The sequence below is a fragment of the Phalacrocorax aristotelis genome, chromosome 17 (assembly GCF_949628215.1).
Source record: "Phalacrocorax aristotelis chromosome 17, bGulAri2.1, whole genome shotgun sequence".
Taxonomy (NCBI): domain Eukaryota; kingdom Metazoa; phylum Chordata; class Aves; order Suliformes; family Phalacrocoracidae; genus Phalacrocorax; species Phalacrocorax aristotelis.
This window is the reverse complement of record NC_134292.1, coordinates 11,683,715-11,705,000: the sequence shown is the minus strand read 5'-3', so window position 1 is coordinate 11,705,000 and position 21,286 is coordinate 11,683,715. Positions and strand designations below refer to the sequence as shown.

General features: G+C 37.4%; 1 protein-coding gene across 9 annotated transcripts in view; it reads left to right on the top strand.

The window, feature by feature from the left end:
• DENND1A (DENN domain containing 1A) overlaps window positions 1-21,286 on the top strand; it is a 222,496-nt gene that overhangs the window by 48,350 nt on the left and 152,860 nt on the right. For 7 of the 9 annotated variants that reach the window (XM_075112125.1, XM_075112122.1, XM_075112120.1 and 4 more), the window contains 2 exons: window positions 13,009-13,058; window positions 18,771-18,890. In XM_075112125.1, coding sequence (XP_074968226.1) covers window positions 13,009-13,058; window positions 18,771-18,890 — 170 coding nt within the window. Of the gene's footprint in view, window positions 1-13,008; window positions 13,059-18,770; window positions 18,891-19,345; window positions 19,437-21,286 lie in introns of those variants that run through there. The other 2 variants (XM_075112121.1, XM_075112123.1) reach the window with 2 other exon arrangements.

The following is a 21,286-nucleotide window of genomic DNA, read 5'->3' as shown; positions in this document are numbered from 1 at the left end:
ATGGTAGTTAAGTGTTTCTGTGATGAGAGAATTCAGAGGGTATATTTAACAGCCTAAGAGAATAGCTGTTTCAGTAATCCATCAGATCTGCACAGAATTTCATAGTGTCGTAGCATTCTACGTTTCTTTATTACTTTGTGTTTATTTTACTACTACTTGGTGATTGGCTGCAAAATATCATTGCAGTGGATTTGTGCAGAGCAAAACAGTAAGTCAGTCTTTGTAAGCATCCCTGAAAAAAAGTTAGTCCTGAAGTCTAAGATGTGCTGAGTGACAAAGTACTCAAAACTATGTCTTTTTTCTTTTTTTTTCTTTAAACTTTAAGCTGGTAACTCAAGCGGCTGCTCCATTTGTTCCTGTCTGTGAAAGAGCTGGGATGGAGATGCTGTTTTCCCTGTTTGTTGCATCATTGGTAACATTAGTCAAATTTTTTTACAGTTATGATCCCTGTATTTCAGAAATCCCAGAGCAGGGCAGGAGTGGCAAAAGTGCAGAAAACAAATAGTAATTAACTGCCAGTTAATCTTGTGAAGGAGCCCAGGAGGTGACTTGATTTTGGCCTGAGCGTACCTGAGATAGTGCTGGACTCCAGAGCCGGGGTGTGAAAGCCATGGCAAAGGCCAGTGTCCAGAGCGTAGGAAAACTTGGAGTGGAAATAGAGGCATAATTGGGCTCAAGTGTGGGGAAGTATAGCTCAAGCCACTTTCTAAACAATTTCCGTTCTCTTTCATGAAAAATTTGAATCAATATCGGAAGTTCAATAAACACAATTGGATTTCACCACAGATTATTCAGCTGAGTGCAAATATTACTGGATACAATCATATGGCCTTTGTTATACAAGAGGTCAGACTAGATGATCATAATGGTCCCTTCTAGCCTTAAAAATCTGTGAATATATGAATAATTTAAAACCTGTCCTGCCAACTCTTATTCGTTGAGGTAGTCATATTAAAATCCTGAGGGACTATTCGTGTGAGTAAAGGTTGTGGGATCAGGCCTAAAGTGAGTAATCATTATCACTTATGTTTAAATTTATTGATAAAACTATAAAATATTCACTTCAGGTAAAGATAGGTTTCTTTAAAGTGGGAGATGCTTATGCAGTAATATTCTACTTTGGTTTGTTAAGCCAGTCATTATCAAAATAGTTTAGAAAGTTCTCGTTTAAGTCTCCTGAACCATTCAGCTCTGTACCAGTGCTATAGATCAATTTCTAAGCACTTCCAAAAATATTGTTTAAAAACTTGTAGTACCTAGAAAGTATCTTTGTTTTGTTTAAAAATAAAATAAAATTCAAGTGCCAAACAAGATGGTGGGTGTAGGCATATTAAAATTGTTGTCAGTGCACCTCAGTGCATGTAACGGTCCTCCTTGCTGTGGCTGGTTATGGTGATGTTTGCAACTACCAGGGGTACTGGGGAGTCCTATCCTTTGCAAACAGTAGAACTTATTTTGCAATGTGATTTAAAATGAGTATCAGCAGGTAAGCAGTGTTGTCAAGGATAGAGTCACAAATCAATCTTACATATCCCATGTTTTTATATTAACAGTCATAAAGTAGTTAAACAACGTCCCAATAGATTAGAGATCACCTTTAAATCAAGAGTTTAGTGGGGTGACTTAGTTATCTAGCTTAAAGATCTGAATTGCTGATGACAGACTATTTTTGAGACCATACTGTTAAATGAGCATTGATAATAATGTCTTGCAGCCTTTTTTCCCCTTAATATATTTTTTGTTGCTTCTTCAGTGTAGCTGTACTGTTTTAACAAAGTAAGAACGTTTGGTACCTCCTAAAGTAGTCATTAATACTTCAAAGTTTCCTGAGCATGTGGAGGAGGATACAGTTCTTTGGATTCCTGCTCTTGCAACTTGTCTGCCCATACTGTATAAATGCATTACAAAATAAGTGATAAAGAGGCTAAAGCTTCACTGAAGGTGCTGTAAAGACGAAAAGCAAGTTATTTAAACAGATCATCTTGAGTCCTGGTAGCCAGGTGCTGGTGCATGTAGAGGGTATGAAAGGGAATGCTAGAAGATTGCTGTCCTCCTGGGTCGATTTCCAAGGTGGCAGGAGATTTCCATGATTTACTCCTGACAGCAAAGGGACTTCCTGGAGTTTGGGTTTGAGGTGGTGTGGATGGAAAAATAACCTTTTTTGGCTCTCCTAATTAGAGTCTTGCTGTGTGTGATACCTACTTTAAAGTAGACGTGACCTTTTATTTGCTCCACACCTCATGCCCCCGAGGATCACATAATCTGTCCATTCTTTTCAGAAGCAGGAATTTTATAATAAAATGTTGCATCTCAGTGAAGTCGGATGGTGATTTGTTACTCCAGTAATAACAAGTGTGCAGTTGTAGCCGTCTGCATGGTTATCAAACCCCTGTGCACTCTGTAGCTTAGCCTGTAAGGGTGGAGTTGCCCGCTGGAATGCCCAGCACAGAGGAGAGTAGGAGTGCCAGTGAACGCTGAGCACCAAATGGCAGATGTGCTGAACTCCAAGTTACTACGACATAGCAGAGTAGTAGAGTGCATGTTCTGGAAGGTATTTATATTTTTAATACTTCACTACCTTAGCTGTGAAAGAAAACTAGTCTATAAGAGTGTATATAACTGGAATTTTGAGATTTTTATATGTTTTAATTTCCTGGTACTCCATTTTCTCATAGCCATCATCATGAGGCCTATGTTGGCATATTTGCTATTGGTTTTAGGGTAACTTTTGAATAATTTGATAAATGTATAGCGCAAAGTGTTTAGATTGCACAGTGCCTTGACTCAAATTCCCAAATCGTTTTGTATGCATTATTCTTTGTTCTTTTTAAAATTTATTTTTTAAAGTAGTGACTGAAAAGTAGCCTGAAAGAAAGGATTTGTTGGTGATTGATAGATGAGATTAATTGATGTTTACGCACCCAAAAATCGTCACACGTGCCTGGGCAGCAGCATAGAGCTGGTACCATATTACAGAGAAAAGCTGGAAATGATTCTGTGTTAACCCAGGGAGTCCAAAGTTCTTAGCTTTGTACTTGGAAAACTTGGGAAAGTTTCTAAGTTCAGTCATCTTTGTACATAGCATCTGTCTTCAAGTAAAAACCACTTTCCATGGCTAGTGAATGTTTTTATAGCTTTCAGGTTTTGATTACTATTCTGTCTAGCATATTCTGGTAATTGGAGATTTAAAGTTGTGAAAATACCGATAAATTTGAAAATCTGTCTCCTCTTACAACCTTCAGTTATCTAACCCCCTCTCATCTCTGCAAAGTTTAATGTTAGAAAAATTCTTTTCCTGGGGGCTCTAGTGTCCTCATCGTATATCATAATTTTCTCCTTCCTTCTCCCCTAGAGAGTTCTCAGATAGGTACGATGTGAATGCAAGTCTGAGAAACAGATACTCCTGAATTGTAAAAATTGGTCAGCTGTTGCCCTCTTTGGGATAGTTGCTTAGTTTTGTTGTGCTTCCTCTGCTGCAAAAAGTAGATAATACCTGTGTAACAGAGTTGTTAAGGAACGTCATTAGTGACTGCCTTTAAAGCTCTTCCGCAGCTGCTTGTTGTTCTCTCCAGCAGTAAGGAGGATCTCGATCATAGCCATTAGAAGACTGGTGAGATGGCAAATCTATGCATTTCATCAGTCTCTGGAATGTGATAACACTGTGATAGGTATATCCATGGCACGTTTCTTAGCAGTCATATTAAATTTGTAGGTAATGATTCTAAAAGTGTTCTTCTGTTTTCTTTTAAGCACAATAGCATGATGAAACTGATTTTCTCATTACGTTTCAGGAATCATGTACTTTGCTCACTTGTTGGTTAGGATTCACAGTCTGTAGCTTATTTCCTGCTAAGGGTGTCTCTAATGGAGAATTTATGATATGGAACGACTAACTGAATTCAGTATATGCTTTAATATTCTCTTTGGTAACCAGTGCAGGAAGAAATTGGAGTGTAATGTTGTTCTTTCACACTTTTTAATGCTCTGAATTTCTATAAAAGATCATGTCAGTGAGATGACTTAATTTTACAGTGATAGATAGTAGAATTTCTGTAATATGGAAATGGCAGAAGAGCAATACCGAAGCCCTCCTTCACACAAAGGCAGAGAAGTTGTCGGTGGCAAATTCTTACCATTGCTTCTTAACCATAAAACTCTGCTGTTGTCTTTATTTAAACTATTTTCAACGTTGCAAATTTCTTCATGTCCTTTTTCCTAAGCAAAGGACAGGAGTTGACTTTTACCGATAATTACTATTCATTGATGTAAGCTTTTTGTTAGTTTCTTTCTTTTGTTTTTTTTTTTTTTTTGCTGGTTGTTTGTTCATAACATCCTGGCAATTAATTTTTCCTTTAGTTTCCTGTCTGTTGTGCCTGGATGCTGCAGAAGTGTATATGAAAATTTGCACCCAGCTGGGAGAGATCACCATCTTTGAAAGCCACAACTGGTTTGCATTTGGTTGGGTTTTTTTGTTTTTGGTTTTCCCCTACCCCCTGAACAATTGTTGGGGCTGAACCACAATGCAGATTTGTAACATAATTACATAGTCAGGATTTGATTTTAGGTTTTAATTTAGGTCTGGCCCTTCTCGTTTAGCGTATTGTATTTGTGTGAATGAATTCCTATGGTTTGCGTTGTCTCATTATAGTAAAGATCAAATCTGGCCCAATTTTATTGTGAATGTGACTGAGAATCTAATTGGAATGGTTCCATCATAATAGTCTCCTATGATCTTAAAGTTTGTATTTGATAAACAGAGCTCACTTTCAGATATTCTAGCAGAAAATGTTTTAGATTATTTACTTACATATTTTTTAAAAGGCTTGGACAGTGGATGGTGCAGAAGTGATTAACAAAGCATGATCTTGCCCATTTATGTAAACAGGGTATTTCTTTTGTGAACGTGTCTTGTTAACTCTCCGTTGCAGACCTTTATTGGTGCTTCTTGAATAATTTGTTTAAACTATGCAGTACAGATTCCTTATTTTAGCACTAAGACTTACAAAGGCTTCTTTTAGCAGCCTTTAATTTTGTACTTATGTATGTGACATAGCCTGTGGCTGTGATCTCTACTGTGAATCTGCAGTTGTTTTGGGATGAAAGAAGAAGGCAGCTGGAAACTCAGTAGCTACATCTAGCTGTCTACCTAGAGAAGGCCTTGATTTCAAGTTTATCTAAACAAGCTCGACTAATCCCAACTATCTAGGGGGATCCACTGTCAAAACAAGCAGCATGGCCCTAAGGCAAACACAACCATACAGAAATGAAGGCTGGGACTTCCAATACTCCAATGACTGCATACTGGAGGCTTTTTTTTCTGAAAGAGAGTAAGAGAGGTAGAATTTGCATAATGCCTTTTCATTGGAAACTTTTGGAAAGCTGACAGAGGTCCAGCTTATAGCTCTGTAGCCACAATACAGAGTCTATAGGAGAATCCTTGAATGACCTAACCATATTGAAAGAAAAAATGAAAGCATCGAAGTATAGCCAAGTGAGTGTGGAAAAGAGGGCTGCTGCATTGTCTAACATCTGCTCTACTTCTCGTTAGTTTTGTTCTTTGGTATTCTATGTGGACTTTGGAGAAACCTAAGACAGCCTAACATGAATCCTATAATCTTCCTTCTGAATATTTATGTAGTGTGCCAGCCTCTAAGCTGTCCTTTGCATCTTCCTACTTCCCCCTCATTTTCATGCTCTCAAATGAGGCCAACATTTCAAAAGCTAAATAAATGTTTGTGAATGTTTATAAAAGATTTGCATAAATTTGTCCTTGTTTGACAAAGATCACTTTTTTCTTATGCCAGTTCTGAAATTTTTTAAAGGTTTCAGTGCATGTCTTGACAACAAAGTCCTGCTTCGGAGAACAATGATTGCTGATTAAGTGGGTATGCAGTTGTAGCTGAATAGAGCATTTGAGACGACGTCTGAAAGGGCTGGTCATCTTGAGAGAGGATTATAATATTTAACAAATATTAACCAAAGTGTATATTTAAAACTTTGTTTTTGACGCAATATACCTGTGCGATTGACTTGTGGTGTGAGAAGTATGTGATTATCTTTTCACAGTTCTCACCTAATTTTTCCTAAATGTGGAAGTGAAAATATTCCTCGTTTTTAGTCACTAAATGTTTAAAATATATTCAATCCAATTAGTATTCTAGCTTTCTGATATTGGCGCTTCTTATCTTTACCAATAGATCACTGTTTATGCACATAATTGGAACGGATGTCTTTTTTTTCATGCTTGTTTGTATAATTTTTCACATCTTTGTGATTTAGGACTGGAACAATTATTCTTACCAAAGTAGCTGTAGGTTTCTTTTTTTTCCCTAGCATGTTAGTTAAAATCCATTTGTCTTAGAATAAAACCAAATCTTAATTTTATTGGAGGGGTTTTAAAGACACTTATTGAGGAGATGTCTTTGAAAAACTGCTTGAATATTGAGTTCAGCTTTACTTCCAGATTTCTTGTACTGGGAAAAAAGTAATAGCTGCTTCTGTTCTTTTGTTCTATTAGTTGAGAGGTTGAAGTTGTCATTAAGGCAAAAACTAGAGCTACTTCTCTGACACAGTTTTTATCACATCTGCTAGGCCTGTGTCCCAGGAGGAGCTGTGCAGAGCGGTGAATTCAGCATAGGCCCATTATCTACTGTTTTTGCGTATGTTGTAAAAGGAGTGAGACCTCAGGGAGGCTTGGAGCCTCCTCCCGTGTAATGTCCAAATCAGATTTGAAGGACTGGTGGCAGGAAAGCTTTGGCCTTGGGGTGTGAATTCTAAGAAACAGAGTCACAATTAGGTTTAAAAAATTCAGGGATTTTGAGCTTTATCTTGAAATATGTTTTTAGTAATGCAAGTAGAAAAGTTGCCCATCTGTGCACATATTTTGTACGTTTAAAATATTTAAATGATAGCAGCCCTCAATATGCTTAGGAAATGTTATTTATCTCATGCTCTTCCTGTTACCAGGATTGTGTATATATGTGTTGTGGTTTTGTTTGTTTTTAAAAAATAGCATTTCCTGAGAAGAATTGGTTACCTTCAGAGAAACGATATTATCTCATACTGGGTACCGTTCCCCTTCTGCCCCTCACACAGGAAGAAGTGACTTTTGTAGAAGAAAACCCCTCCCCTAATTCAAGCTTTATAATTGCTCAAAAGAAGCTGATGGATTTTTAGAGCACTAAGCAAATATACAAACTAGTGCTATAAAGTTGTATTGGAATACTAGTAGAATTTTTAAAAGTAAGAGATAAAACTAAATAAAGGTGATTTAATTCTACTAAGCAAAATATGCTCCTGGTTTTTGGGGGTAGAACATTCTTTTAAAGAATTCATTAAAAGTAATTCTTAAAATATTTTGACCATTATAAAAACCAGTAACGTTCAGCGCTGCTATAAGATGTAAAAAGATTTTATGATGAAAATCAATGTAAGATGAAATTTGAAAAATGCTTTAAGCGAGCAGTATTTTTTTAAAAAGGATTGTATCAGTTTTTTAAAAACCAGAAAAATCTTTAAAATCCAGAGAAATCCTGCCTTTAAGTTATTGTTCTTTGCTTTCTCTGCTTTGTCATCTTGCAGAATATCAGCTTTTTGTTGTGGCTGTGTGACACTGGCCTCTGCATACAGGATACTTTTCAATTTGAGAGTTAGTTTTTATAAGCTGCTTGAATTTGAGTGCTTCTCCTGATTTTTAACTACATAATTGCATGGCATTTGTTAATTAATGAGAATAATCTGTAATAATAACTTTAGGAAAATTTTATGTAAGATAATATATATAAGGTGACATAATAAATACAAATTAAAGTTTAAATTTTCAAGGCACAAGATGTGCTGATCCCTGTTTGTTACTCGTAGCTGTGTTTGAGTTAGTGGCTGAATTTTTTGTGCTGGCATCGCTTTATTACATTTACATTCTTTAAATAAAATTTTGAAACATGTCTGCCTCTTCCCATGCATTGTAAGTAACTGCTTTGTAAAACATTTGAAGTAGTCGGCAAAACTTGTTACTGAGGTGCTCATTATTGTGCAGAGAGATGTTCCCTTTCCTGGGAAAATGTATATGAATCTCTGACCAGCTCTGCCTAGGTAACAGAGTGCCTGGTGTTCTAGCTTGTTCTGTATGTTTTCTTTCTTTGAAACCCAAAGGGTTTTAAACAGAGTTGTTGTCAGGTTTAAGTTGATTATTTGGGTGCGCCGGCAACTGTTAGAATCCTTAAACCTGTTGTTCCATTGCAGTGGATGACTTGTTAGCTTAAAATAGATTAATATATCTGCTGTTATATTTAAGAGCAGTTTACAGTTGGGTAGATTAATGTACAACCCGACTTTCAAAATAATTGGATGATATTTTGTTAATTTCTTAGCACTCTTTTATGCTATTTTAACACTTCTGCTATGTTTACATTTGATGTTGTTTCTGAGCAGAAATAAAGCCATATATACTTGCTTGCTGGTCAAGTTGGGATCCTGTTATCTGTTCTTACTTCTCCTGGTCCTGTAATGGTGGCTGTCACTGTTCTCTTCTTAACCCTCCTTGCTCTCCAGTATGTCCTCCTTCCTCCATTAGTCTGCTGATGTGTTCTTGAACCTCTCTTGGTGTCCTTCCATGCAAAGAGGATGGATTTCATGTTTGTTTCATGGATTCAGATGGTATTTCAGGCTGGATAAAATGAAAAATATTTGTATTTCCACCCTCTCTGTTTAGCGTTTCACTTACAGCAGCCTCACCTGTACTTCACCTCTGGTTTTAAGGTCAAGGAAATAAAACAGTATTCATCTTTTTCTTCACTGAGTCATCTCTTCTCTCCATGGAAGACTCGGCTTATTTGCAGTGCTCCATTCTCTTGTAATATTTGAATTGTCCTTCTGTGAAAGTCTCTGTACTTCCCGAGATATGGTTGTGGGCATTTGGGGTTGGTTTTTTGTTTGGTTGTGTTTTTTGCCATGATCCACAGCTAAAGGTCCTGTCTGTACTCTGGGTAGTCTTTTCAACTTCGTCTTGTTTTCCCTCAGGTTTCCCAATAGGGTTCCAAATACAAGTCCCCAACCTGTTGGGTTTTGTGGTGTATTGTTTCCCTTCTCTGACTCACAGTAATATTTGAGGATCTTGCCTTAATCATTCATCCTTTTTCCCAGATCTTTGTCTGTATTTTAATTTCTTTTTCTCTCCAGCTTGTACTTAGACTTCTTGTTCCACTTTGCGTGTCTGTTGCATCACGTGTCTCTCTGAGAGTATGTTGTTTGCAGCAGTCTGCTGTTCTCGCATTAGACCATCAGTTTGCGTATCATTTTATCAGTGCAGTTCTATTTAATTGTAGCTGCAGCATGGGATATTTGGTACTGATGGTCACATGAACAAGAGAAATAAAGGGATCCTGTATGTTTAAGAGGCTCTGAAGTTGTTCCATTGACTTGGTAGAGGGAGCATACGGTGAAAGGTTTAAAAATAAAAATGCCTTGAGTTAAGGTACAGCTTGCATATTAAATTCACAAGTGAATATGCAAAATTTTTCAGCAACGTTGAGCTTTCTTTACTATTTCATCTCAATACATAGATAATCCGGGACATCAGCCAAGCGTGTATTGTGTGTATTTAACAACCTTGCTTTCCAGATGCTTTTCACATCTCTCGTGTGTGTGGGGAGGAAACCCTTTTAGAGACTGCCTCACCTTCATAAATTGCGATGTGACACAAAAGGCCTGAACACTGTATTCCTGCTTCATTTATTTTGAAAACTTTGCTACTGAAACCAAACTTAATCAATGAGCTCTGTGTTGTCTCCAATAAGTTATGTACTGGCTTTATTGATTGGGAAGGATTTTAGAAAACCCATGTGGGGTTTATAATGTCAGCAGTGTTTTGATTATGAAAAGAGTTGGAACCTTGGGACAAGGAACCAGGTGGTGTATGTCCTAAAGCCACTGGTGACTCGGCTGGGCTCAGTCCCTCAAGGGACACAGTTCATGCCCTGCACTTTAACTGTGGTGACTGGCTGCTATAGATGCACTTTTTGCTCATTAAAATGTTAAAAATCAAACTGCATGTAAAAAGATTTGTGAAAATATAAACTTGGGGATTGATCCAGAAAACTGGCATGCGATACCCTAGAGACGCTGGTTTCAGCTACTGGGTAATTTACACTTATCAGCTGTGTGTCCTGGATTGTTTGGCTTGGGTTTTTATTTTTTCTTCTTCTTTTTAGGGTGTTTTGCTTTAGAGGCATTTAGGTAGGTTTTTATTTAAGAAAATCTGCATAGGGGAATAAAATAAGAAAACAGGCTATTGATACTACCTCTCTGTTTCATGTCAGGTAAAATATAAAAAGGATTTTAAGATGCTGACATGGAGGGATTCTAGGTTTTGTGTTGTTACGGTTTTGATCTGAAATCATAAAGAAATTATGATTTTTCTGGGCTGTAAGTTACCCACCCACCTAAGGAGGTCTTATAGGAAGTTGTGTATTATGTGGGCATTGCTAATCTTTCAAACTGAGCAGTATTTAAAGAAAAAAGAAAAAGAAAAAAAGCATTACATTTATAGTAACGAGCTTGCAACTTGAGCAAAAAAATGAATAGTTCTTCAGTAATTGTATTTCTTACATGCAAAAGATCAACATTTTTGCTAATTAAGAGCTAATTCTGTATGTGACACTTTTTTTCCCCCTTAAAATAGTTAAAATCTAAAAATGCGTCTGTGGTTAACCTGTACTAGTCTCAATTTTTTTAGTTGTAAATCAAGGCAGATAACTATTGGTGTACAATAAGCAGCAAATTATGTCCAATAACATTATAAAAGGCACAAAAGAGTATCACTAAAATCTTTTTTTAAAAGACAAGGCAATATGTAGTGGTACAGGTTCAATATATTGCCTCTTTAAGCGAAAATTCAATTTTCTGTGTTTAGGAAGCCATAAATACCAAGAAAGAAGTGCAAAGTAAGTTCGGATAATGCACTATTGTCCTACAGTAACGCAGTGCTGATGAGATGCTAAAGTGGTTGATTATGTGAACCTTTCACTTGCAGTTAGAGTAATTATTTAAATAATCAAAATAATGGAGAGAATGTATTCTGCCACTTTGAGGCGACTGAGGACTTGTTAACTTTTAACTGTTTTATTTCAGAAGTATTTGTAGCAGCCACATGGTTTTGTTTCTAAAATAGATGTGCAGTCATTATTTTTAGGGCAAGTTGTATTGATAAGGCCAATAAAAGCATAGGCACTTTACTCTCCTGCGATTATAATTTTGATTCTCTTAAAATTCTGTTGTGGTGTTTTCTGTGTGTGTGTGTTGGGTTTTTTTTTTAAACATTTTACACATTGAGATTTCAATTGCGGGTAAAAGACAACTGTGTAATAGTAAAGATTTGTCAAGATGTAGTTTTTGTGCGCAAGCAATCAGAGTCAATCAGCACGTGGTTGATCCCTGTGGAATTCAGTGAGATTCTGCATGAGGGTGGACCCAATCCCATTAATGAGGCCTCTACTATCAAGGCATTATTTTGTATCAAAATACATATTTCTGCGGAGTTTCCTCTGAAGCCTGTATAGGTCCTTTGCAAGTTTCCTCCCGAAATTGGAAGGATACTTCTTTGCTTTACATGGCATTCTTCAGTAGCTCCTTTCTTGTTCTTTAAAAACAGGAGGTTGTTAAATAATCTATCAATAAACTGTCAAGAAGTCAAAGTTTCCATATCTGTTTCTGCCTGAAATCTTAAGAACTTGCCACATTTTAGTTGCAAAGAAACCTCCAAAGAAGAGTCTGAGCAGTTGAGCCTGAAACCATTGCTAAGAACGGGGTGTGCTTATTTGAATTATGTAGGAGGAGCATGTTCTTGCGAAGGAGTCAATATGTTTTCTGCTTCGTTGAATAGGTTATTAGATTGATGTAGTTTATTTGTTGAATGATGGCTTTGGTTTTAGAAATAAATGAAGCGGGAAACATCAATTTAGTTATTGATGATAATTTATTACTATTGGTCAGAGAAGTGTTGTATTTATCAGAGAGTTTGTCATTTAGTCAGGGCTATCTTGTTTCAGCTGAAAGCAGAAATATAGTGTCCATGTCAGGTCCTGAAGTATTTAAGTGTGAAGGAGAATGAATTGGCTGGTAGTAAAGACCTGCAAACTGGATAGACCTTTATGGGGGGGTTGTGGATTATAGAATTCAAATTTTGAATGTTACAGAACAATATAATGTAAATGGATAACTTTCATCTATGAACACAACTGTTTTGGGATAAAATGTTTCTGGTTTTGCCTCTTTAATGACTGTATTTGTTTAAAGTTGTAAAGTTGATTAATTGCTGATCATGTTTTCAGTTTTCATATTCATGCTTTTTATTTGAGATTGTGCAAATGCTATGCTTAAAAATTTGTCTGGTGCTGTCTTGCAACATTTAGAAAATGGTTTGTAGGTTAAACGATTTGTATTTTAATACATATTATTTTAATCAGTCTTTTAACACTCAGATTTTCTTTCTGATAGCGGCAGGCAACATTAACCATTCCTGTTATGAGACCTATTGGCTTTATCTTTTGTTATTTATCTTGCTGATGTTAGGAAGTATTCTCTAATCCCCCAGACCTCTGTTCCTAGGTAACAGTCAAAAGCTGTGCCAGCAGAAGTGGTCCTGCCAGGCCAAACCCATGTGGTTTGGTGTTATTCACTATGATCCATATGGTCAGGGTAGAGATTGTCCCTAGAGAGGTGTTAACACTCAACAACCCAACCTCCTCCTACTCTTTGGAGAATTACTGGATGGCTCCTGCTGCCTGCCCATGTGTGAATCTTGATTAATTTTTCATTTTTAATGAAGTTTGATCATGTTTATTATTTCACATGATTGACTGCCTGGTACTCCTTCCATGTAATTGATAAAGCCCATATTTCTTCATCTGTCTCTTATTTCTTCAGGGCAAAGTTGTGAAATTGTGTGATGTGGTTAATATTAGATTTATTGGTCCCAATAGATGTATAAATTATCTCTTTTTCTCTCCACAGGAAGTTCTACAGACTTTGACCAAGTTTTGTTTCCCCTTCTATGTGGACAGGTAGTGTTAGCTTTTCAAACTTTACAAGAAAATAAGCTTGTCAATAAAACCACTGTAGAAAATAAAAACCATACCATTCTTAATGTTCTGTCTGCTTGACTGTGATTTAAAGCACCCAAGTGCAAATTATAGTCTTAGAATCACTTTTTCCTGGGGTTTTTATGGGCACCATCAAAAAAAAAAAAGTTTTTAAAGTTTGGGCTGTTTGGTGGCAGCCGTGCATTTTGTTTTACTTCTACGTAATACTTGGATGTGAAAATACTTGGGTAGTAATTGTCAATTGCATATTAATATCAAAGCTTTGTGTGCATATGTATTTTATTAATTGTCAAAATTTGGGCAGAATAATGAACTAAGTGCTTTACATTTAAAGGCCTCTCAATCTTGTTGGAATGCTGGTACTTTACCTGGTGGCTACTTAATGTGCCTTCTGACTTTCTGGGGGAAAAATTGTAAAGTAAGATACAGTGGGTTTGACAGGAACTGAGAATATTTAATTCTTCCAATTTAGGAAACTCCAGAACATTTTTTTAGTTTTTTACTTTTGCTTTTACTGTGAGTTATTTTTGATGGTTTCATGAAAAGAACACGCACTGAAATTTTGAAAGGATGCACCACTGCTGATGCCACCCAGGAGCCCCATTTAATTGGGTAGCCTCGCTTGTCCCAGGTCAGCAAGCGCACTGAGTGCTTCCGATTGATGAAATTGGCCTTCACTGTGATTAAACCGCTAGAAATCTTATTTCAGTGAAATCTGTGGTATTTACAGCAGAAATTTATTTTTCTTTCTAAATCAACACCCATTTCTAATATCAATTCTTGTTTGAGCCATTGTTCAATTTTTTTTTTTGGTTGGTTGGTTGGTTTTCCCCCCCCCCCCCACCCATAGGCCGGCTGGCATTTCTTAGTTATCCTGAAATACTGTTCGCTAGTTTCTGTGAACGAAGATGGAATCTCACTATGCTTCTCTGGAGATAAAAGCCTAAATAATAAACCCACTGCTACACTTTGTCCTCCGATGTGGTCATCTGGGGCTGGAGGAAGCTGAAAGCTTGAATGGATCGTGCAGACTGTATGTTCTTTCAACCCTCCAGGTGGTTCCTGGAGCTCAGGGTTGGGAGACATTGGTGAGGCACTGCTGGAGACAGCTGTTACCAGTGCCTCTCCTACACCGGAGTTGTACATAAGAAGAGAATTTGAATATCCTGGGCACTCAACATGAGCCACTTAACCAGCGCTTGTTCACTCAGATGACCTTTAAAAGCCACAAATACTTCTTAAAATTGGAATCACTTTTTGCTGATCATCTTTTTCCTTTCTGAAGGGGAGGGAATGGGGAAGTACTTACATATAGTTTTATCATGTATGTATTTCTACTAGAAATATTTATGCTGACTATGTGTAGGTTTATTGTACCTAGGCATTTTGTTTGTTTTGTTGTTGTTGGTTTTCCCCAGCAATATAACATTTTGAAGGATAAGAACCCATATGGGGTGCAAATGAGAACATAATGAAAAGTGATTCCCCTTTCTAGATTTGCTTGTTTGACTGAATATCACAGGCTGTCACTGAAAAGACTGTAAGCCAACCATTTTGAATATACAGGAGAGATTATAACCCATAGCATACTTAATAATTTAAAATTAAGGATGGACTTTCAGTACTCCAGAAGGTAGAGTATGTCCCAAGTTAAGGTTATGGCAGGTGAGAGAGAGGTGTGTGCTATCTTCTTCATGTAAAAATACACACATTGACCTGCCAGTTACAGCAAGAGGGTAAACAGTCTTATATCACTGAATATAAATTAATTTAAGGTGACCATGTTAAAGAGAAAAATACTGTGCATCTTATATGCAAAATGTTCTTCATCTTTAACTACTTCCAAGTTTAGAACCGATTGAATACATGTTCATAGAGGCTATTTCTGGAACTCCGCAAGTGACAAATTTGCACCAGTTAGTCTTTTCTTTCCCTATTTACTGTTAACCAACTACTGAGTATTTACATACACATTTCTTATAGCATTTAAAATAAAGTTATTTCAAGTAGTGAGCAGGTAGCCCCATAATGAAATTACTTCAGATGATGCTTTAATGTTCCCCTCAGTCTTATCAGCAAACACTTCTACTCTGAGGTGAAAGGAATTCACTTCTAGAAGAAATACAGTCTTCAGTTATATGTCAGAAAGGTCCTTACAGTTGTGTTTTGCAGAGCTGACTAGCACGCTCTAGTGGGATTTTATCCCTCTGTGTGTGCCTGAAAAGTGGTATGTTGGATCAGATCTCCAGTTACTGTAATTCTTAGTCCTCAGGGTGGTTTTTGTAATGTATATTGCCTTCATTCTGAACAAAACAAGGGAAACCCCAAAGTGGTTTCATTGCAGGCCTTCCAAACATGTAGGTACTGTTCCCAGTTAACTAGGTTGCCTTGTTGTTAGCCATGACAATTTTAGGATTAGAATCTCTCCACAATGTTGAGAGGTTCATTGTTCACATAACTTAGGAACATGGGAAAATACCTTCTGTTGGAACAATACTGTGTAGGATGCCTCTTCAGAATCTGTGGAAAAATGATCGATATGAATTATGATGAAGAGATGCTGATAACAAATGATCAGAAATGTGTAGTCACTAAAGAATAAACGCTACTTTTCCTTTCACCAACTCAGAGCCCAAAGTAGTGTTATCAGTCATAGAACTTAGGTTTTCAAGGCCTGCTAGAGCCATGTCCTCAATTTATACCCTGTTTGTGAAGACGTTTACTTGGGAAATTTAATTTCTGTAACTACGTTCTCTGTTATGTGAGCATAATGCCAGGTGTTCAGTGGAAACTTCCTGATGGTAGAAGCGTGCTCAGTGGTACTTGAGTTGTCTTGCTCTTCTGACCTGGACGTTAAACAGTGGTATTTCTTTAACAAGTCCTGAGAAAGGATGCAAGTCCTAACCTACATGTGTGTCTTCTAAGGCTGCATGTTTTATAAAACAGATGGCAAAAGCTGAAGGTGTACTATTGCCTCTGCCAGATCACAGCTTCACGTGATGATAGGACACCAAGATCGCCTGCATATCTGGTTGGTCCCTGTGCTGAAGGTTTTGGCACTCATTGACACAGACTCTTAATTCTTTCTATATTGATTGTTTTTAGATATGTTGTTGCCAGTGGTCAAAAATGACCAGGGACTAGTTGCCCCTTTATTTAGGCAGTGGACCGTGAATTTTCTGCTCTTATGGTTGCATGATCAAGGCAGAGGCTATTCTCCAAATGCAGGAGTGCAGAACTCCACCTCAGTCAAATATCTTACCAGATTAATTTGTGTTAGTCTGACATAGCTAATGATGGGAGATTTTTAAGAGATCACTCTTCCTCTCTCCCCTTCCTTCCAACCTGAACTTCTGGCTGCCCATTTAGAGGTGAGATTTATGCTGCTTCTATCCTGTTAGGCTCTAGAGAGACCTTCTTCCCATTTGGAAATAGAGCTATGAATCTGAAGTATTGATATTAAGATCTTAGGAAGAGCACTTTTTATGTTGGGAAGTTTATCCTTCCATATGAAGAACTGACAGCGGAAACTCAAGCAATACCTATCAGATATATTTAGTTTCTGCAGATCACATAAATGTAAGAATCTTTAGTATTGCTTTGGACGAGCTCACCAACTTGTTACAACTGTTTAATAAACAACCTTCTCCCTGCTGCACATGAAGCATGTTTTTTTCCCCCGTTCCATAATTTTAATTGTCAGCTAGAATGCTATTTCTCACACATGCTCTGCTCTCAACCTTGTTAAAATTAAGCATATAATCCCCTTTTAAAGCACCATACTAAAATCACCATAGTAACATTGCATCCAAGCTTTACAGATAAAACACAACACCAGTAAGGGATTTTTTGGTATCCCCTAGCAGCTCAGTACGGTTTATGGAAATGGTTGCTCTGTTGACATTTAGAGTTTGGTAGGATGATAGTACTTACGCTGTCTAATTCTCAGACTACTGAAATGCTTTTAAATACCTGTCTTTTTGTTCATCTGTGAATTTGGAACACTTTTTCATCTTCATCACTGCCTGTTTTTCCTTCCCTGTTTGGAATCCACTGAAGGATTCTTTCTAAGCTGGACAGGGACACCTTTCTAATCTGGATCCAACTTTTATCTCTGAGAGTCTATTTTTCTTTTTCCTCTCTGGATGCTGAATGTATAATCTCCCACATAAATTGTTTATTACATTGTGTATGGCATCAGGGAAGAGAATGTTTATTTGCTTTTAAGGCTTGTGACTGTTAGTTAAATTTAATAGGTTTTGTTGTTGCTGTTGGTAGGACTGACTAGTAAAGATGCACATGTAAATGTTAGTCAGTTCTCTCAGTTCTCAGTAAATCTAAAATAAACTAGAACATAACCTGAAATAAGTGCTAATTTCATACTATTTGGGGTCTCAAATAGATTTAAAATTGGAATGAAAAGTGCTCAAATAATTATATTAATATCAGCTTCACCACTAAAGGTCAAAATTTCTATTAAGCAATAAAACTACATCTCTGCAAACTGGGGGGTGAATTGGGCTTGGTTTATGTGGAATCACTGTACACAAGCATTCGTTTCACTTTAGACAAATGTGGTAATATCTCAAGAATGTCTTTAATTTTGTTAATAAATGGGATTCAGAAAGTCTGTGTTTTAAATGTAAAGCTTCTTTGATGTTGCCATTTTGGTAAAATACAGATGGCAATTACAGTATTTTTAAAGTAATGAATTCTTAAATGCTGAGGTTTGGGCATTTGTTTGTGTGGCTTAGTTCTTGTTTTTTGTAGTGTTTGTGTTTTTGTTTTTTTGTTTTGGTGGTGGTTGTTGTTGCTTGTGGTTTTTTGACTTGGTTTGTTTTCCAAAACTGTGTTTTTTCCAATTTGGGCAAATTTTCCTATAGTGATACTTTCCACTGGGGTGGGAGTGGGAGCCAACAGCTAAGAATGTTATTAGTTCACTTGTGCTATTCTTGAAGAGCCATTAAGATCTTAGAGATGAGGCAAATGACTCTTAATTTTGAAAAATCATATAAAAGTCCTACAAAATTATTTTTATACCCATGTCTGGCTTTAGCACAGCGCACTTTTGATTCTAGTTTCTTTTCTTCGCATGCTATTCTAGGCTTTCCTTTAACGCGTTGCCTAGCTGTTAGAGTAAAGGAGAGTCACCTGGCATGTTTCCAGTTGCTGAACGTTTTGGAATGATGTCTCTGGCATACATGCAAAATTGGTAGATGGATAATAAAGCTTCTACAAGTCAATATCCAAGTGTTGAAGAAGCTTAGCATGTTGTTAAACATTGTCTTGCTCTTGGAGTAAACCAATTCTCAAGTGAAGAGCAATAAAGAAATATTTTGGGTTATACGAGAGAACACGGGTTTGGTTCGTACAGTGTGTACTGCACTGAAGATGGTTGATAGTCAGAACCATTTTTATTTAGAGATAAATGCATTTTTAGTATCCTCCCACACTTAAAAATGGAAAAAAAAAAACAAACCCAAAATTTCTCCTCCCTCACCAAGCAACTAGCGCATTTCAGTTTCTGGAGGGTATATACTCTCAAAGTTAATTTCTCAAAAAAAACTCTTCCAAAATAGGAAACTTTACAGGTTCAATGACTTAGACTAGATACTTTTGACACAGAGTTAGCTCAGCATTAATTTTTTTCCTCTTTACTCTCTCTGTTTTCAGCCATGCAGTTAACCAAGTTGGGCAGAACTTTACATTTGTGCTTACAGACATTGACAGCAAACAGAGGTTTGGATTCTGTCGCTTATCTTCTGGGGCCAAGAGCTGCTTCTGTATCTTAAGGTAGGTCTGTGGTTTGGCTTTTGGCTGACTCTAGGAAACAGTGTTTGACTTTACTGTGTTACACTGCAATTATAACTTCCAGCTGTTCAAAATGATTTTCCTATCTGGCCCTCAAAGTCACTGCTCTTCTGCAGAAGTGATGCAAAATATCTTGCACTTTGAGTTCCTCTGTAGATAACTGTATTTGTTTGTAGTCAACGTTCTTGAGTTAACAATGTGGAAAAAAAGAAGTCTCTTTGCAGTAATTTGATATGACATAGCATGATGGCAGCTGTTATCTTTAGCTGTCACAACTGATCTTGTTAAGACATTTTGTAGACATTTGTATATGCAAGTTTTATTAACAAAGCATCTGTTGGTAACTGAGGGAATGTCACTGATGCTGTCCACATCCTAAAAGTTCACATGTGTGAGCTTTGCTCTGTCCTATTGAGGCTTCTGTGAGGTTTGTCATAATAAAGACTGTTAGAGGAAGTTGGAAACACTGCATTTTGGAGCGGCAAAGAGGCTCTATCGGAGTAGTTTCTGATGACCTCCCACAGACAGGTTGGAATACAGTCTGTAATTTTCTGCTTACATTTGCTGCAAGAAATTATGCAAGTAAAATCAATTTTAATATCTACTGATATATTAGTTCCGTTAAGAACTTTTGTGGATTGAAGTTTTCCCTGTGGCATCTGGCCTGTCTTGTTTTAAACAAATTTAACACTAGTCTGTCTTCTGCTTTCCTCTTTTTCCATGTTCATGAGAAGTTTGAAGTTTTGGAGCAATGGTCTGGGTAAAGATAGCTCCGAGGTAACTGTGTGGACAGCCAGCTAGGTGACTGAACAATTGCTCAAGCAATCGCAAATGAGGACAGTTTCCTCTATGAGCAATTGTAGGCATCTGTCTCAGCTGTCTCTGGTTTGCTTTTCATGTGAGAGATTCCAGTGTAAGAACAAGAAGAACTTGTCTTTGTCCTGCGAGTACTGTGAATTGCACGTGGCGGAATGGGACCTGCTGTGTGTATGTTATTGCATGTGACCCCTCTGGAGAACTTCAGGGATGGGGTTGCAAAATTAAGAACAGCTATCAAGAGCAAAGATGCTTCTCATTTCCTTGGGTTGCAGACAGCAATGCCATAGAATAGACTTCTGGATTGATGTCTGTATTTAAAACAAGTATGTCTGTGCCATTTGTGCTGGCACTAGACTGGTGAAGGTACCAAATGTTTGTTGCCTTGTACCTCAGCATTATACCGACGGCAGCGATCTGCTAGCTAGACCTTCACTGAAGAAGCTTAATATTTGGAGAAATTATTGCAAAATCTACGAAAAATACTAATTAATTGTGTGGGAGGCAGGGTAACAGGTGCTTTCTCAGTATCTTCCTTCATTCTTTCTTTTCTCCAGTGGACACTTCAACTATTGCTAGCCGTGGCAATCCAGCGACGAGGACTGTGTGCTGAGGTGGGGAGGTAGCTCCCTAGCGGTTTCCCCGTAGCTGCTGCCCTGTATGGTTGGGGTGCTGATTCACTCCCATGTGGGAAGTGTCTGGTTACATACGGTAACTTTTCCTGATTAATGACAAATTAAAGGGGAAACACAGTTTAAAAAGAAAAGCTAAATGAGGAGTAGTACGAGTCCCTTCTTGATCTCTCCTGGATAAGAGTTCTCTGCTGTCAGCTCCCTTATGTTGAGCGAATACCAAGAAGAAATGGAGGAGTTATGTTGTAGTTAAATGCCTTCTGCTTCAACTCATACCAAAAAAAAAAAAAAATAATTCAGTGTGGTTACAGCAGTGGATGATTTGGGACTCTCAGCTTTGTGCCTATTGCTTCTTTCTCCTGTGAACTAATGAGAAAATGAAATTTCGTCATTAATGTAAGTGAATGTAAGTTTTCGAGGATAACGAAGACTGTAAATCAGTATTACGTGGATTCAGTTGTGCTATTCCCAGACCGCAGCACCCACTGCTGACATGGATCTTCTCAGTGTCCTTTATGAATTAAAGGATGCTGTGTGGTAAATGGGTGGGTAAAAACATGCAGAAGACTGACAGCAAATGGGGATGAAAAGAATGTTTATTTATTTGCTTCTAGATGACTGGTTGGATGGCAGCAAGCTTCAGGAATGCCTTGCTATGCTCGGTGATAGAATAAAAATGAGGTGTTGTTTATTATTAAAGATCATATTCACGTGTTTCGGTCTGAGATTTTGTGGGTCTGGCCGTGCTAAAATGGTTTGGAGGTGGAAAATTGTCACATGTTTAGATTCGTTATTGAAGAAGAACCGGAGAAAAAGGAAATTCTTTTCACTCAGCCGGTCCTTTAAAATATTTCTGCAGAGGTCTGGAAGCAAAGTGTAAAGCTGAGACAGTACTCGGAAGGCCAGGAGTTGAGGCCTGGACTTTTGAGT